This window comes from Enhydra lutris, unplaced genomic scaffold (assembly GCF_002288905.1).
Source record: "Enhydra lutris kenyoni isolate GAN:26980312 unplaced genomic scaffold, ASM228890v2 scaffoldscaffold122, whole genome shotgun sequence".
Classification (NCBI taxonomy): Eukaryota; Metazoa; Chordata; class Mammalia; order Carnivora; family Mustelidae; genus Enhydra; species Enhydra lutris.
Window position 1 is genome coordinate 493,680 of NW_019154206.1, and position 18,663 is coordinate 512,342.

The 18,663-nt window shown below is 45.7% G+C and overlaps 1 protein-coding gene across 1 annotated transcript in view; it reads left to right on the top strand.

Moving 5' to 3' along the window:
• LOC111139855 (zinc finger and SCAN domain-containing protein 22-like) overlaps nucleotides 1–18,663 on the top strand; it is a 135,779-nt gene that overhangs the window by 69,211 nt on the left and 47,905 nt on the right. The window contains exon 3 of the mRNA XM_022492270.1: nucleotides 18,105–18,508. Within this exon, the coding sequence (XP_022347978.1) occupies nucleotides 18,105–18,508 (404 nt within the window). The remainder of the gene's footprint in view (nucleotides 1–18,104; nucleotides 18,509–18,663) is intronic.

Sequence of the window (18,663 nt, forward strand, 5' to 3'; positions counted from 1 at the left end):
AGTCATGCAAATATCTTTCTGTGTCACACTTGAACCAGCTACTGTGCTGCAATGACATTTTTTTTTTTTATTAACATAAAATGTATTATTTGCTTCAGGGGTACAGGTCTGTGAATCATGAGTTTTACATAATTCACAGCACTCACCATAGCACATACCCTCCCCAATGTCCATAACCCAACCACCATATCCCTCCCCCTCCCCGCCACCAACCCTCAGTTTGTTTCCTGAGATTAAGAGTCTCTTACATTTTGTCTCCCGCCCGATCCCATCTTGTTCCATTTTTTCCCTCACTCACCCCCATGACCCCACCGCCCTGCCTCTCAAATTTCTCATATCAGAGAGATCATATGATAATTTTATTTCTCTGATTGACTTATTTCACTTAGCATACGTCGTGGCAAATGGCAAGATTTCAAGTTTTTTTTTTTTTAAAGATTTTATTTATTTATTTGACAGAGAGAGACACAGCGAGAGAGGGAACACAAGCAGGGGGAGTGGAAGAAGGAGAAGCAGGCTTCCCGCTGAGCAGGGAGCCTGATGTGGGGCTCGATCCCAACACTCTGGGACCATGACCCGAGCCAAAGGCAGACGCTTAATGGCTGAGCCACCCAGATGCCCCAGATTTCCAGGTTTTTTGATGGCTGTATAGTATTCCAGTGTGTGTGTGTGTGTGTAATGTATATATGTGTGTATGTGTATGTGATATATATATCACATCTTTTTCCCCCAAAGATCTTATTTATTTTATTATTTATTTATTTTAAAAATAAATAAATATTTATTTATTATAAAAATAAATAAATATTTATTTATTATTTGTTTATTATTTATTTATTATTATTATACAGCTTATTATTATACAGCAAGAAAGACAGCAAGAGAGGGAATACAATAATGGAGAATGGGAGAGGGAGAAGCAGGCCTCCCACGGAGCAGGGAGCCCAATGTGGGGCTCAATCCCAGGACCGGAGCTGAAGGCAGAGGCTTTAACCCAATGAGCCACCCAGGCGCCTCCCCCCCTTTTTTAAAGATTTTATTTATTTATTTGACAGACAGAGATCACAAGTAGGCAGAGAGGCAGGCAGAGAGAGAGGGAAGCAGGCTCCCTGCTGAGCAGAGAGCTGGATGCGGGGCTCCATCCCAGGACCCTGGGATCATGACCTGAGCTGAAGGCAGAGGCTTTAACCCACTGAGCCACCCAGGTGCCCCAAATTCTTTTTTTTTTTTAAGATGGGAGGGGACCCCAAAGGGTTGCCCTATGATGGAAAAATGTTGAGGTCATCTTAGAATTCTGCCTACTATGTTTTTTTTTTTTTAAGATTTTATTTATTCATTTGAGAGAGAGAGAGTGTGAGCATGAGTGGGGAAAGATGCAGAGGGTGAAGCAGACTCCCCGCTGATCTGGAGCCTGATGTGGGGCTCAGTACAATGATCCAAGCTGAAGGCAGATGTTTAACTGTTTGAGCCACCCAGGCGCCCCTGCCCACCATGCTTTTGAAAGGCAAAAAATTTGGACACCTCAGGAACAAGATACACAGGTAGCAAATAAGCATAAGAAAATATGCTCGAGGGGAGCCTGGGTGGCTCAGTGGGTTAAGCCTCTGCCTTCGGCTCAGGTCATGATCTCAGGGTCCTGGGATCGAGCCCCACATCGGGCTCTTTGCTAAGCAGGGAGCCTGCTTCCTCCTCTCTCTCTGCCTGCCTCTCTGCCTACTTGTGATCTCTCTCTCTGTCAAATAAATAAATAAAATCTTAAAAAAAAAAAAGAAAATATGCTCGAGATTGTATGCTATTAGGGAATTGCAAGTTAAAAGAATATCATTACATAGGTATTAGAATGGCTAAAATCTAAAATCCAATAGGAGGAACCAGGATTCTCATTCACTGCTGAGGAGAATGGTACAACAATGTACAAAATGGTACAACCACTTCGGAAGAATCTGATAGTCTCTCGCAAAGTTAAATACAGTCCTACCATATCAGCCAGCAAGGCACACAAATGGTTGTAATTGCTCAGAACAGGAATCAACTCAGATGTTCTTCAATAGGTAAGTGGTTAAAGACACTGTGGCACATACACACAACAGGATATTATTCAGCTGTAAAAAGAACTGAGTTGTGAAGCCACAAAAGGGCATGGAGGGATCTTAAATGCATACTGCTAAGTGCCAAAGTCAGTCTGAAAAAGGCATCCGCTGTTTAATTCCAACTTTATCGCTTTCTGAGAAGAGCAAAGCTTAGAGACAGTAAAATATTGGTTGGTGAGGACTTGGGGAAGGGAGGGAGGGAGGAATAGGTGAAGCACAGGGGGTTTTTCATGCCACAAAACTATTCTGTATGATACTGTAATGACTGACATATGTGATATTATATATTTGTCAAAACCCATATTATGTACATATTATGTACAACTCTAATGTAAACCATAGACTTTAGTTAGTAATAATGTATCAATATGGGTTCACAGTTATAACAAATATACCATGCTAAAGATAGCAGTAGGGGAAAATGTAAGGTGAGACCAGGAATATGGAAATTCTGTACTGTCAGCTCAATTTTCCATAAACCTAAAACTTAGTGCTCTAAAAATAATGTATATTAATAAAAACTAGAGTAGTATTGATAAATAAATGTCAGAAAAATTTTTTAAAGATTTTATTTATTAGAGAGAGAGAGCACAAGTAGGCAGAGAGGCAGGCTAATAGAGGGAGAAGCAGGCTCTCTGCTGAGCAGGGAGCCCGGTGCAGGACTTGATCCCTGGACCCTGGGATCATGACCTGAGCCAAAGGCAGCTGCTCAACTGACTGAGTCACCCAGGCATCCTAAATGTCAGAAATTTTAAAAATGAGCCAGACTAGAGACAGTCATTGGGAAAATCATGTGATTTCCACGTGTAGTTAATACTGGGCTACTTTGAGTACAGCCGGGCGGTTTTAGGCAGTGTCTATACAAATTTAAAACATGACAGGCACAAGGAGAGTTATATAGTGAATTTAAGAGCTGAACTGTTTAGAGGGAGAAGTATCTAACAATAGGGCACTACTGGAAATAATTGGGGTATCTCCATTAAAAGATGTTGGCACTGAAAATTATTACATTTATAATCAGCAAATATACTAATAAACCTTCTCTGATAAGCAGAAAACATCATGTGCTTGTTAACAAATGGCCAGTGTCCAGCTGAGGCTTGCATCTCAGCGACTTGGATGTTCCCATTCTCTCTTCCTTGTTCCCGATGAGCAGGAACTGCATTGTCTCCTTGCCCAATGTCACCCAACCCAAGAAGAACGAAACGCTGTAAGGATGTGATCCCAGACAATGCTGTGAATGCACACGAGAAAACAAAAAGCACCAGTAATTACGTATAATAAAGTATAAATAAATTCTTTTTTTAACTTATTGTAAAAGCAACTATATAAAACCATATACATAATTGTATCACTTGATCTATAACAAATAGGAATGTATTTGCCATTAGCAGCGCAGTGGAGGTGGGTGGACGTAGCAATACCGGCTTAAGGAAATGGACTACAGAGAGTATCTCAAGTTCCATACATGGGTATATCTGTTTGTCCAACCTCATCTAATTTTGCACTTGAAATGAATTTTTTTGTTATACATACATTTTGTATGTATACATACATACATTTTGTTATATATAAGTTATACATTAATAAAGTTGACTAAAAAAATTCGTTAGAAAAAGGGCAAAAATTTGGGGCATCTGGGTGGCTTAGTCAGTTGAACATTGGACTCTTGGTTTTGGCTTGGGTCCTGATTTCAGGGTGGTGGGATGGAGCCCCACGTTGGGCTCCATGCCCAGGGCAGAGCCTGCTTGGGATTCTCTCTCCCACCCCATCTTGCCCCATTCCCTGCTCACTCACTCTCTCTCCCTCTAAAACAAATAAATCTTTTTAAAAAGATTTTATTTATTTGATACAGAGAGAGAGAGAGAGCACAGGCAGGGGGGGCAGGAGAGGGAGAAGCGGACTCTCCACTGAGCAGGGAGCCGGATGCGGGGCTCGATCCCAGGACTCTGGGATCACGACCTGAGCTGGAGGCAGATGCTTAACTGACTGAAGCACTCAGGCGCCCCTAAATCTTTTTTCTTTTTAAAGATTTTAAAAATTTTATTGATTTTGAGAGAGAGAGAGCGTGAGAGAGAGCACAAGTGAGAGAGAGCACATGTGCACAAGTAGGGGGAGGGGCAGAGGGAGAAGCAGACGCTCTGCTGAGCAGGAAGCCCGATGAGGGGCTCGATCCCAGGACCCTGAGATCATGGCCTGAGCTGAAGGCAGACGCCTAAGCGAGTGGCCACCCAAGTGCCCCTAAAATAAATAAGTCTTAAGAAAAAAGAAAGAAAATGGGCAAAAACTTGAGCAGATACTTCACTAAAGCAGATACATGGATAGCAAATATATGAAAGGAAGGCTGTTCAACAGCTGTTGCTGGTGGGAATGTAAAATGGTGCGGCGACTCTGGGAACAATTTGGCAGTTCAGCATACAATTACTGTGGCACTCTACAGTTGCGTTCATAGGCATTTCTCACTTCCCTGACACACAGAGCAATGAAAACGCATGTCCACACTAAAATGAAAACATGTTCATAGAAAACCGAATACAAATGTTCATGGCAGGGTTGTTTGTCATAGCTAATGATGATGATGATGACGATGATGATGTGGACACCCCAAATGTCCTTCAGCAGGTGAACGGATAAATAATCTGTGGTATATTCAGATAATGCGATACTGCTCAGCCGTAAAGAGGAACAAGCTACTGATAGACACCCCTTTCATGGATCTCAAATACGTTATGCTGAGTGAGAAAAGCCCACAGTATGGCGCATCCATGCTCTAGGATTCCCTGTACGTGACATTTGTGAAGTGGCCCAATTACAGCGATGGAGGACAGATCAGCGATGGAGGACAGATCAGTGATGATCAGAATTCGGAGAGGGTATGACCTACGGGTTAGTTAGAAGTTCCTTTGTGAAATGAAACAGTTCTGTATTGGACTGTGGTGGTGGTGGTGACATGAAGCCACACATATGATAAAATTTCACAGAACTCCATAACGAGTATATGTGAAAACTGGTGTGATCTGACTAAGGTCTGTAGTTGAGTTAGAAGTATTGTGTTAGTACTATTTTCCTGGTTTTGACAAGGTACTGTGGTTATGTAGAATATTATCATTGACAGAAGCTGGATGAAGGATACATAGGAACTCTTTTGCAACTTCTTTCAAACTACTTCAAAATAAAAAATATTTTGGGGGTTCCTGGGTGGCTTAGTTGGTTAAGTGTCTGCCTTTGGCTCAGGTCATAATCCCAGGGTCCTGGGATCAAGCCCCATGCTCAGTGGGAGCCTGCTTTTCCCTCTTCCTCTCCCCCCACAGCCTCTTGTTCATGCTCTCTCTCAAATAAATGAATAAAATATTTAAAGCTAAATAAAAGTATTTTGTAAATTTCTTGAATGTATATGTCCAATTGAAAGGGGAAACACAAATCAAGGCACTGTGAAATAAGAGGGCAGATCTATTAGAATGGCTCACGTAAGGTAAACAATTACATACTACCCTGCTACAAAAGGGATAGGCACACGGTTCCTGCAGGGTACACAAAGACCCTCACTGGCATCACTACTTCCATAAGACCCTCACAGACACTTCTAGGCTTATGTGGGAGGGGTGGGGTAAGAGGTCACAGCCACCTCTCTGCAGGGTCACTGGTCTCCTCTGCCACCCTAGAAAGTGTACTTTGATAAGGGAGCACGTCGTAAAATACAGGCAGGACTCTTGCCCAAGGGATGTATTCTTTTTTTTTTTTTTTTAATATTTTATTTATTTATTTGACAGGCAGAGATCACAAGTAGGCAGAGAGAGAAAGGAGAAAGCAGACTCCCCACGGAGCAGAGAGCCCGATTCAGGGCTTGATCCCAGGGTCCTGGGATCATGACCTGAGCCGAAGGCAGAGGCTTTAACCCACTGAGCCACCCAGGCACCCCCAAGGGATGTATTCTTACACGCCACACCATTCACAACTGGGGAGAGGCAAGAATAATTTCATCTGGACTACACAGAGAAGGGTCTATATTGTTTCAAATTCACTGCATGAAATGTGATGCTAGTAATTCTGCATCTCGTACTTTCAAATCCACACACTTCAAACTTGCATCAAATTTAACCACTATTTCCTGCTTGAAGCAAAATTGTACACAGAGGTGGGGGGGGTCAGAACTTAGGGAGTCAGGCTGAGCTGAGTTTCTTCCTGGGCTCCCATGAGACTGTGGGTACAATGCCTCACCTCTGCATGTCCATTTCCTTCTCCATAAAATGTGGAATTCATAATCTCAGGCTGTGGTGAGTGGGAATATCAACATCTGATGGCCATGAAAGCTCAGAATCCCCATTCAGGCCCTGTATGGCTGTGTGGTCACCTCCAGTCACCTCCACAGCCCTTCACAACTGGTTGGCAGGAAGACACTTCCTGCCTCCCACCTGCCAACAGCCCCCCCATGCTGCACTGTGACCTGGGCAGTTTCAGGCATCCGCCTGTTGTGGCCACCCAAATGGCTCCCTCTTGCCATCCTTCAGGCAGCCAGCCATAGGTAGATGTCCTGCAGTTTAGGGTCACCCTGCCACCTCCCCAGTAAGACTCCATTGTCTCATTATCTGTTCTTATAGTCTCTAAAGAAGCACCAAACCTAAAATCTGGAAAGTAAAACTACTGAGGTTCAAGAAGGCAACCTCAGGAATTAACACAAATAAAAAACACGAGCTGTGACTGCAGGCCCAAGAAAGGTGTGTAGTTACAAGAGGCAACTTCAGGAGTGCTTGGGGGTTCAGTTGCTTGGGTATCTGACTTGATTTCAGCTCAGGTCTTTTTTTTTTATTTTTTTTTAAAGATTTTATTTATTTATTTGTCAGAGAGAGAGAGAGGGAGAGAGAGCAAGCACAGGCAGACAGAATGGCAGGCAGAGGCAGAGGGAGAAGCAGGCTCCCTGATGAGCAAGGAGCCCGATGTGGGACTCAATCCCAGGACGCTGGGATCATGACCTGAGCCGAAGGCAGCTGCTTAACCAACTGAGCCACCCAGGCGTCCCTCAGCTCAGGTCTTGATCTCAGTGTTGTGAGTTTAGGTCCCACCCTGGGCATGGAGCCTACAAAAAAATCACCCTGGGGTAGGCTTCTTTGGTACTCATCTAAGTGCTCTGTTTGTCCTAGGAGACTCAGTAACACATCCTCCAGGGTAAGTGCATCTAAATTGAGTACAAGACATCCAGGAGCTGGGTTCTCCTCCTGCCAGCCTCCTATCCCCATGTGCCCAGGATCTTTCCTCCAACACCCTCCTCCACAAGGCCCCTGAGTTGGCACCACGGCTTGACACGGGGCAGACTACCTCTACTGTCCTCTGAACATATGCCAGACCCATTCCCAGCACCCCAGACCTGCCTGAGTCCAGTGGACCTGGCACCATAGACTCAAAACTTGTAAAATCCCACTGCTGATCTTCCGCGACCTCCCCTCCCCACCAAGGTCCCCCCCCAGCTGCTGGTCCCCAGGTGCTCACTGAACTCTGGCTGGAGAGTCTCTCTTTCCTTTCACCTTCCCCTATCTTTCTCTTTCTTTTTGCTTTTAGGATTTTATTTGACAGAGAGAGCCAGAGACCACAAGCTGGGGACGGGGCTGGGGATGGTGGTGGACGGCATAGGGAGAGGGAGAAGCAGGTTCCCCAACGAGCAGGAAGCCCGATGTAGGGCTCCATCCCAGGACCTCGCGATCACGACCCTACCGAGGGCAGACGCTGCGCCGACAGAGCCACCCAGGCGCCCCCGGAGTCTTTTCTGAGCTCTGTCTCCTGCTCTGGGAAGCAGAAACAGCGGCAAGCGCGAGGACTCCCCGGCGGTCCCGGGTACCACGGGCTTTGACGGAGGTGAGGCCCAATGGTGTCACTTCTCTGCGGCCCGGGACACCAGGGCTCGGGACACCTGCGGCGCTCACTCTCACCCCGTCCCTACGCCCCTCTCCTCCGCCCGAAGATCCTCTCACACTCAGACCTGTGCGCAGCGGCGCTCCCCGTCCCGCGGGTGTGGCTCCGAGGGAGGAGACCGGCGCCGGAAGTCCCGCCTCCCCCGGCGCGGCTTTCCGGAACGCTCCTGTCCTCGGCCGTCCTGGTCTACATCCGCGCGAGCTCTCAGCAGCGGCCTCCCCTGTCGCCTTGGCAACGAGCAAGCGGCCCCGCGAGGGGAGCTGGGAAGTGAGGTCCTGGAGTGACGCGGAGGCTAAGCTCATGGAGCCCGCTGAGGCGGCGGGACTTCCGGCGTTCCCTCGAGCTTCTCCGCTTGCCGCTGTGGGTCGGGACAAGTATCCCGAGAGCTGCGCGGCGGGCCGACTTCCCTGAGAGGCCGCACCGCGGAGGACAGCGGCGGGGACCCCCGTCGCGCCCCTGTTAGCGCCCTGACTCCGGGAATGACCCCCTCTTCCTGAGACTCGCTGTTGCCCCCTGCGGAGCGGGGCCGGAGGGTCTGGGCCTCCCACAGGCGGCTGCCTGGTCCCTGCGCACGTTTTAGACCCAGCTTCGGAGGTCCCACGGTCGGCGGGAGGTTCCTGCGCCCAAGCCAGGGTGGCAGGTACGGCCTGAAGAGGCCGAAATTCGGCGTCCGCCGCGGCCATGCTCCGCCCACAGCTTCCGACGGCCGAGGAGGCGCGGGTGAGTGGAAGGTGCCCCAGGCTTTGACAACCCCTATCCCCACCCAGTGACAACCCCGATCCCCACCCAGACCCATTCGGTCCGGGTTCCGAATGAGCTCAGGAGGAGCGGGGGAGGCTGTGGCGGGTGAAGGGACAGCCTAGGCAAAGGCACAGATGGAAGAGGGCCGGGGTCTCCGAGGTCCGTGTGCGGTCTGGTCGGGGGAGGGTTGAAGCTAAGAACAGGTCTGCGTGGGGAGGTCTTCAGTGCAGAGCGGGGGGAGGGGGGATGCCCTTAGCAATGAACCTTGAAGGAGTGGGGTTCGACTGGGGCAGGATGGGATGGTGGTGGTTCTCAGTGGGGTCACTCTGGAGATGCCATGTGCAGAACGAGCATGTGGGGAATTCCATTGAGTTGCCAGTGGGGTGAACGGGTGAGATTGTGCTGGGGGTGTGGAGCTGTAACATGCAGTGGTACAAAGACTTATGTGCATGTCAGGCAGGAGAGCAAACTGGAAGGTCTGGGACCACGTACTGGGACCTGAGAGGGAAGGGTGAGCGTCTGTTTGGTTGCCTTTGGGAGGTGATCTCTGGGACATAGAGGGAATTGGCTGACGGAGGTAGGGTGGGACCTGTGTGTCTGTCTGTTACATAGATGGCATCTGTCTGGTCACCAGCCTGTTGTTGCTGTGGGCAGGATGCAGAATCCAACTGAGGAGAAGCAACAATGGAACTGGGGGCCCTGGCAATCCTCTGAGGTCAGGGTCTTAGGAGGAGGGAGGTAGAGGGTATGCTTGCCTGGGAGTGGGGGTTTAGGGCTCAAAGGGAAAGATGATGTATGTCAGTGAGACATGTGGCAGGGCCCTGAGACACTGATCAAGGGCCTGGATGTGTTCCTCTGTCCATGTTTTGCTTGGCTTTTCTGCCCACTGTTGACTCCTAAGGCTCAGCTGAATCAATCATTACAGGGCTTGGTGACCTTTGAGGATGTGGCTGTCTATTTCTCCACGGAGGAGTGGGTTCTCCTTAATCTGACTCAGAGGAGCCTGTACCGTGATGTGATGCTAGAGAACTTTGCACTTATTGGCTCGCTGGGTAAGTCTCTCACACTCTTCCCTGGCAGACTGACCACCTCTGCCTTTTCCCCATAGGAAGGTGTGTTCATCCTAAAGCCCACCACAGAGGCCGTTTGTTTCCCAGGTTCCCTGTGGTTGGTGCTGTCAGTACTGGCATTGGGCTGTGTGTTCTTCGTCCGCCTCCTTAGCACCTTGTTAGCAGCCTCAACGGATGTTGGTCTCCTGGAGTAGGGCTTGGGTGCAGGTATTTACAGTTTGCCCAACCAGCTCCACTCAACCCTGCCTCTCTCTCTGGCTCTGCTGAAGTCATGGCCCCTCTGTGCTCTGGGTGTTGATTTCCTTCAGAGGAGATTTTTTTTTATAGGGCCCTGCCTGGGCCACACTTCAGCCATGAATTCGAATGAGTAGATCAATTTGGGGAGTATTACCATCTTAATATCTTTCAATTTATGAACATGACATATCTTTCCACTTATTCAGTCTTTAACTTTTTTCAACAGTGTTTTGTAGTTTTCAGCATATAAGCCTAACTTTATTCCTAGGTATTTTATTCCTTTTGATGTAATTTTAAGTGGAACTGTTTTCTTAATTTCATTTTAGGTTGTTCAGTGCTAGAATATAGAAATACAGATTTTTATATACTGATTTTGTGTCCTGTAGCCTTGCTAAGCTCATTTATTAGTTCTAATAGTTTTTTTTTTTAAAGATTTTTATTTATTTATTTATTTGACAGATCACAAGTAGGCAGAGAGGCAGGCAGAGAGAGAGGAGGAAGCAGGCTCCCCGCTGAGCAGAGAGCCCGATGCAGGGCTCGATCCCAGAACCCCGGGATCATGACCTGAGCTGAAGGCAGAGGCCTTAACCCACTGAGCCACTCAGGTGCCCCAGTTCTAATAGTTTTTTTAAATCATATTTCATTTTTTAAATTATTACTTACATATAATGTATTATTTGTTCAGGGATAGAGCTCTGTGATTCATCATTCTTACACAATACACAGTGCTCACTGCAATACAAACCCTTCCCAGTGTCCATCACCCAGCCAGCCACTCCATTCCTCCCACCCCTCTCCACTCCAACAACCCTCAGTTTGTTTCCTGAGATTAAGAGTCTCTTATGGTTTCTCTCCCTCTCTGATTTCTTCTTGTTTGATTTTTTCCTCTCTTCCCCTAAATCCCAGTAGTTCCTTTTTGCCCTTGCTTCCCTTGCCTTCGGCGATGTATCTAGAAAGAAATTTTTGCGGCCGAGGTCAAAGAGGTTGCTGCCTATGTTTTCCTCAAGGATTTTAACGGACTCCTGTCTCACATTTAGGTCTTTCATCCATTTCGAGTCTGTTTTTGTTATGGTATAAGGATATGGTCCAGTTTCATTCTTCTGCATTTGGCTGTCCAGTTTTCCCAACACCATTTGTTGAAGAGACTTTTTTCCATTGGACTTTCTTTTTTTTTTTAAGATTTTATTTATTTATTTGACACAGAGAGATCACAAGTAGGCAGAGAGGCAGGCAGAGAGAGAGAGAGAGGGAGAAGCAGGCTCCCCACTGAGCAGAGAGCCTGATGTGGGGCTCGATCCCAGGACCCTGGGATCATGACCCGAGCCGAAGGCAGAGGCTTTAACCCACTGAGCCACCCATGTGCCCCAGGATGATGTACTTTGTTAAATGCTTTTTCTGCACCTGTTGAGAGTATCACATGGTCCTTGTGCTTTCTTTTATTAATGTATTGTATCACATCGATTGATTTGCGGATGTTGAACCAACCTTGCAGCCCAGGAATAAGTCCCACTTGGTCGTGGTGAATAATCTTTGAATGTACTGTTGGATCCTATTGGCTAGTATTTTGGTGAAAATTTTTATATTCATTTTAATGAGGGATATTGGTGTATAATTCTCTTTTTTGGTGGGGTCATTGTCTGGTTTTGGGGCCAAAGTAATGCTGGCCTCATAAAATGAGTTTGGAAATTTTCCTTCCATTTCTATTTTTTGGAACAGTTTCAGAAGAATAGGTATGGAAGAATAGGTATTAATTCTTCTTTATTTTACTTTTAAAAAAGATTTTATTTTTTTATTTGACAGAGAGAGAGAGAGAGAGAGAGATCACAAGTAGGCAGAGAGACAGGCAGAGAGAGAGGGGGAAGCAGGCTCCCCACTGAGCAGAGAGCCCGATGTGGAGGTCGATCCTAGGACCCCAAGATCATGACCTGAGCCGAAGGCAGAGGCTTAACCCACTGAACCACCCAGGCGCCCCTAATTCTTCTTTAAATGTTTGGTGGAATTCCCCTGGGAAGCCCATTTGCCCTGGGCTCTTGTTTGTTGGGAGCTTTTTGATTATTGCTTCAATTTCCTTGTTGGTTATGGGTCTGTTCAGGTTTTCTATTTTTTCCTAGTTCAGTTTTGGTAGTTCATACGTCTCTAGGAATGCATCCATTTCTTCAAGATTATCTAATTTGTTGGCATATAGTTGCTCATAATATCTTCTTATAGTTGTTTGTATTTCTTTGGTGTTGGTTGTGATCTTTCCTCTTTCATTCATGATTTTGTTTATTTGGGTCCTTTCTCTTTTCTTTTAGATAAATCTGGCCAGGGGGTTATCAATCTTATTAATTCTTTCAAAGAATCAGCTCCTAGTTTTGTTGATCTGTTCTGCTGTTCTTTTGGTTTCTATTTCTCTGGTTTCTGCTCTGATCTTTATTATTTCTCTTCTCCTGCTGTGTTTAGGCTTTATTTGCTGTTCTTTCTCTAGCTCCTTTAGGTGTAGGGTTAGGTTGTGTATTTGAGACCTTTTCTTATTTCTGGAGAAAGGCTTCTATCACTATATACTTCCCTCTTAGGACCGCCTTTGCTGCATCCCAAAGATTTCGAACAGTTGTGTTTTCATTTTCATTTGTTTCTATGAATTTTTAAAATTCTTCCTGAATTGGAGCACCTGGGTGGCTCAGGGGGTTAAAGCCTCTGCCTTTGGCTCCGGTCATGATCCCAGGGTCCTGGGATTGAGCCCTGCATCAGGCCCTCTGCTCAGCAGGGAGCCTGCTTCCCTCTCTCTCTCTCTCTGCCTGCCTCTCTGCCTACTTGTGATCTCTGTCTATCGAATAAATAAATAAAACCTTGAAAAAAAAATTCTTCCTGAATTGACTGACCCATTCATTCCTTAATAGGATGCTTTTTAGCCTTCATGTATTTGAGTTCTTTTCAATTTTCCTCTTGTGATTGAGCTTGAGTTTCAAAGCACTGTAGTCCAAAAATATGCAGTGAATGATCCCAGTCTTTTGGTACCTGTTGAGACCTGGTTTGTGACCCAGGGTGTGATCTATTCTCAAGAATGTTCCATGTGGGGGTGCCTGGGTATCTCAGTGGGTTAAGCCTCTGCCTTCGGTTCAGATCATGCTCTATGCTCTATGCTCAGCAGGGAGCCTGCTTCCCTCTCTCTCTCTCTCTGCCTGCCTCTCTACCTATTTTTGATCTCTCTGTGTCAAATAAATTTAAAAAAATCTTTTTTTTTTTTTTTTTTTTTAAGAAAAAGAATGTTCCATGTGCACTAGACTAGAATGTGTATTCTGTAGCTTTGGTATGGATAGTTCTAATAGTGTTGTTTTGTTTTGTGGATTTCTTGATATTTTCCATATATATGACATTATGTCATCTGCAAATGCAGATATTTTTACTTCTTCCTTTCCTTAACTGACCTGGTTAGAATCTCCAGTACTTACTGAATAGAACTGGTGAGAGTAGACATCCTTGTCTTCTTCCCAACCTGACGAGAAGAACATTTAGTCTTTCACTAGTAAGTATGATGTTAGCTGTTGTTTTTGTAGCTGCCCTTGACGGGTGAGGAAGTTCCCTTCTTTTCTTAGTTTGTTGAATGCATTAATCATGAAAGATAATTAGATTTTGTCTAGTGCTTTCCCATATCTTTTGAAATGGTCATGTGATTTTTTCCTCCTCTATTTTGTTAACATGGTATATTACAGCATTTGGTTTTCATGTGTTCAACCTTGTATTACAAGGATAAATTCGACTCTGTCATAGCTTATAACCCTTTTATGTATTTCTGGATTTTGTTTACTAGTATTTTGTTGACTTCTGCATCTATATTCGTAAGAGTCATCCGTGCATAGTTTTCTCATAATGTCTTTGTTTGGATTGAGCATGAGGGTAATTTTGGCCTGAATGAATGAGTTGGGAAACATTACCTTTTCTTCTGTTTTCTGGAAGTGTGTGTGAAATATTTGTGCTAATTCCTTTTTTTTTTCTTTTTTAAGATTTTATTTAGTAGGCAGAGAGGCAGACAGAGAAAGAAGGGGAAGCAGGCTCCCTGCTGAGCAGAGAGCCCGACATGGGGCTTGATCCCAGGACCCTGAGATCATGACCTGGGCCAAAGGCAGAGGCTTAACCCACTGAGCCACCCAGGCGCCCCTGTGCTAATTCTTATTTTAGTGTAAATATTCATCAGTGAAGCCCTCTGGGCCTAACCTTTATTTTTTTCACCCCTGTGGGGGAAGTGGTTTTTTTTTTTTTTTTTTTTTTTTGTTTAACTCTAACTAGACTTTCTATTTCTTCTTGAGTCAGTCTTGGTAGTTTGTGTCTTTTTTAGGAATTTGTCCATTTTATCTAAGTTACCTAACTTGTGGGCATATAATACAGTTGTTCATAGTATTTCCTTACAATTGTTTCTATTTTGTAATGTTGTTAGTAATGTCCCCTTTTCCATTCCTGTTTTTAATAAATTGAGTCTTCTATGTTTTCTTTTCAGTCTAGGTAGCAGTTTTTCAATTTCATTGCTCTTTTCAAAGATCCTAGTTTTGGTCTTATTCTCTTTTTTCTAATCTCTATTTCTTTTTTTTTTTTTTTTAAAGATTTTTATTTATTTATTTGACAGACAGAGATCACAAGTAGGCAGAGAGGCAGGCAGAGAGAGAGGAAGGGAAGCAGGCTCCCCACTGAGCAGAGAGCCCGATGCGGGACTCGATCCCAGGACCCTGAGATCATGACCTGAGCCGAAGGCAGTGGCTTAACCCACTGAGCCACCCAGGCGCCCTCTAATCTCTATTTCAATTATCTCTGCTCATTATCATTTCCTTCCTTCTGGTAGCCTTGCGTTTAGTCACTTTTCTTTTTCCTGTTTCTTGAGGCCTAAAGTTAGGCTGTTGGTTTGAGATCTTTTTAAATATGGGTGCTGTGACATAGTAAGAAATACATATTTTGTCTTAGTCTCCAATTTCTAGCATAGCTCCTAAAAAACTTGGAATCTCTGAAATGATAAGAGTGTCTTTTGTGTGCTTATGGAATGACTGGTGGCTGGGAGCTCCTAGATAGCTTCAGGATAGGAGGTGGCCATCTGAATGATGAGCTACCCTCCAACCCCATCCTTCTAGTCCTCCACCTCTGGCCTCTGCGGAGAGTAGAGGGGCTGGAGACTGAACCAATCACCAGTGGCCAATGATTTAACTAATTATACATCATCATGAAATCTCTATAGAAACTACGAAATAACAGAGTTCAGAGAGCTTCTGGGTTGCTGGGAAAACGGTGCCACTGGAGGGCATGGATGCCCTTTACCCTCTGCTTCCTCACCCCTCACTCCCATCTCCACCCCTGGCAAACTTTGCCCTTTGAATTTCTTCCATTGGGCTGTTCCTGAGTTGTGTACTTTATAGTAATAATCTGGTGATACTAAGTAAACTCTTTTCTTGAGTTCTTTGAGCCATTATAGCAAATTATTGAACTTGAGAAGGGATAAATATATTTGTGGGAATCCCTGATTTATAGCCAGTTAGTCAGAAAAATGGGAGTCTTGGACTTCCAACTGTTGTCTGAAATGTGGGCAGTCTTGGGAGACTGAGCCCTTAACCTGTGGGATCTGACACTGATTCCAGGTAGTTAGTATCAGAATTTAATTGAATCCTTGGACACAACGTTGGTGTCTGAGGGTTAGAGATGTGGCGTGGAACACCCGCCCTACATCTTACCCACATTTGGTGTCAGAGGTGTTATGAGTAGGGGTGGCTGGATGGCTTAGTCACTTAAGCATCTGCCTTTGGCTCAGGTCATGATCCTGGGGTCCTGGGATTGAGCCCCACATCAGGCTCTCTGATCAGCATGGAGTCTGCTTCTCCCTCTCCCTCTCCCCCTGCTTTTGCTCTCTCTCTCTCAAATAAATAAACAAAGTCTTAAAAAAAAAGAAGAAGAAGAAGAAAAAGTGCTATGAGTAAAACACCATGGAGGTGTTTATAGCTCTGAACTGCTATGTCCCATTACTTTTGGTATGTTGTGTTTTCATTTTCATTCATCTCAAAGTGCTTTGTAGCTTTCTTTGTGGTTATTTAGGAGTGTTTTATTTAAATTCCATAAATTTGTGAGTTTCCCAAATTCTTTCTGTTGATTTCTATTTTAATTCCTTTGTGGTCAGAGAACATACTTTGTGTGATTTCAGTCCTCTGAAATCTGTTGAGACCTGTTTTATGTCCTAGCAAAGTGGTGTGTTCTGGAGAATGTTCCATGTCTGTGTGAGAACATGAGAATGCATAGTCTGCTTTTGTTATGTAGTAGGCTCTATAGATGTCTGTTAAGTTTAGCTGATTTCTGGTGTTATTCAAGTGCTATTTGCTTGTTTTCTGCCGAGTAGTTCTGTCCATTATTGAAAGTTAGAAGTTGAAATCTTCAACTATTATTATTTATTTTTTTACTTCAGTTATGTCAGTTTACCTTCAGTGTAAGGTTCTTTCACAATAAATTGTGGTAAAACACAACATGGAGTCTACCTGCTTAGCAAATTTTCCAGTGTGCCGAGGAGGTTTGTTTTCTAATACTCCATTTCCTTCATGGTTGGCATGAAGACATGAGCTTCCTGCGGGGTTGGGGCGATGTTCCTTGGCTTGGGCTGGCCTCTTACTATCTTTCTCCCTTGTAGGATTTGCACCTTCAAGGTCCCATGTGGTCACCAAACTGGAAAGTGAAGAAGAGCTCTGGGTGCCCAACATGGTGGACTTGACTCTAGGCAGCAGAGCAGAGTCCAGGAAGGGTCCTGTTCCTAGTGAGTAGGGCTGGGTAATGCCTTGGTTTCAGCGATGGGCTCACAGCATGCTGGGTATCATTGTGCACCAGCGTTTTGGTGCTGAGGCCAGTGACCACACACTATTTCCACCTTTCCTCTCCCTTCTGGACACACTGTGTGGTCTTGCTATCCCTACCATGACTCTCAGGACCTAGATGACCCACCTCTCTGGCCTCTGTGCCAGTTTAGTGCTGTCCACTGGTGACTTGAGATGTGTACATACCCTTAAATAACACTTGAATACCAGCTACTCTGTTACCATTGCCTTTTCATTGGAGCAATCACATCCCCTTCACAGTGCTCCCTGTCACCAGCGGCTGAGGCCCTACTTGAAGCCATTGAAAGGAGTGACTTGGAGATCTCACCTCTTCTCCCTGCACTGCTCCCATCTTGTGTCCTCGTCCCTGCTTAGCTCTTTCCTATTCTGTGATCTGGTGGAGCCCTGTTCTGCTGGGGCAGCCCTTTCTTACCCAGACTCTTCCTAGCAACCTCCTGGCAACTCTCTGGACTCCTTTTGGGTGTGTCTGACATGTGTTTTTTGTTTTGTTTTGTTTTGTTTTTAAAGATTTTGTTTATTTATTTGACAGAGATCACAAGTAGGCAGAGAGGCAGGCAGAGAGGAGGAAGGGAAGCAGGCTCCCTGCTGAGTAGGGAGCCCGATGCGGGGCTTGATCCCAGAACCCTGGGATCATGACCTGAGCCGAAAGCAGAGGCTTTAACCCCCTGAGCCACCCGGGTGACCCATGACATGCGTTTTTGATGAAGGTGCCTCCTCCCTCTGATCCAATGCTCAGTAACTGGCTTTTCTCTGTTTTAGGTCGTCTGTGTAGACTGGAGGACGAGGAAGCCTCTCCAGAGCAAATGAAGAGCTACGGAGTCCGCCTGTCGGAGAGGCCCTTTCTGTGTGAGGAGTCTGGGAATGATGTCCCAGCCACCGTGGGCCTCCTCCAGCGCCAGGCCGCCTACAGCAAGGAGAAGCTACACAAGAGCACCAAGCCTGGGGAGGCCTTCCACGGCAGCTTCAGTTGCCAGAAGCAGCAGGGACTCCATACCACACAGAAGGCCTTCAAGTGCAGTGTCTGTGGGAAAGCCTTCCTGAAGGCATTTGCACTCCTTGACCACCTGATAACTCACCCCAAAGAGAGACCCTTTAGATGCCTGAAAGGTGGAAATGCCCCCAAGGAGAAATCCACCCATGTCAATTACCAAAAAATTCACACTGCAGAAACATCCCATGTGTGTAATGAGTGTGGAAAGGTTTTCAGTTATCCATCTAAACTGAGGAAGCACCAGAAGGTTCACACAGGCATAAAACCTTTCAAGTGTGATGAGTGTGGCAAAACTTTCAACCGCAAAGATGCACTTGTTCTGCATCAGAGAATTCACACTGGAGAAAGGCCTTATGAGTGCAGCGAATGTGGGAAAACCTTCAGCGTTCTGTCTACTCTCATTCGGCACCGGAAAGTTCACATTGGAGAAAGGCCCTATGAGTGCAGGGAATGTGGGAAATTCTTTAAATACAACCATAGCTTCATTCTTCACCAGAGAGTTCACACTGGAGAAAGGCCTTATGAGTGCAAGCAATGTGGGAAAACGTACGTGACCCGCTCTGGCCTGTATCAGCACTGGAAAGTTCACACTGGAGAACGGCCCTATGAGTGCAGCCTGTGTGGGAAGACCTTCACCACGAGGTCCTACCGCAATCGGCACCAGCAGTTCCACACTGAAGAGAGATCCTATGAATGTACAGAATGTGGGAAAGCCTTCAAACATAGTTCTACCCTCCTTCAGCACAAGAAAGTCCACACTGGAGAAAGGCCGTAAGAAGACAGGGCATATTGGAAAG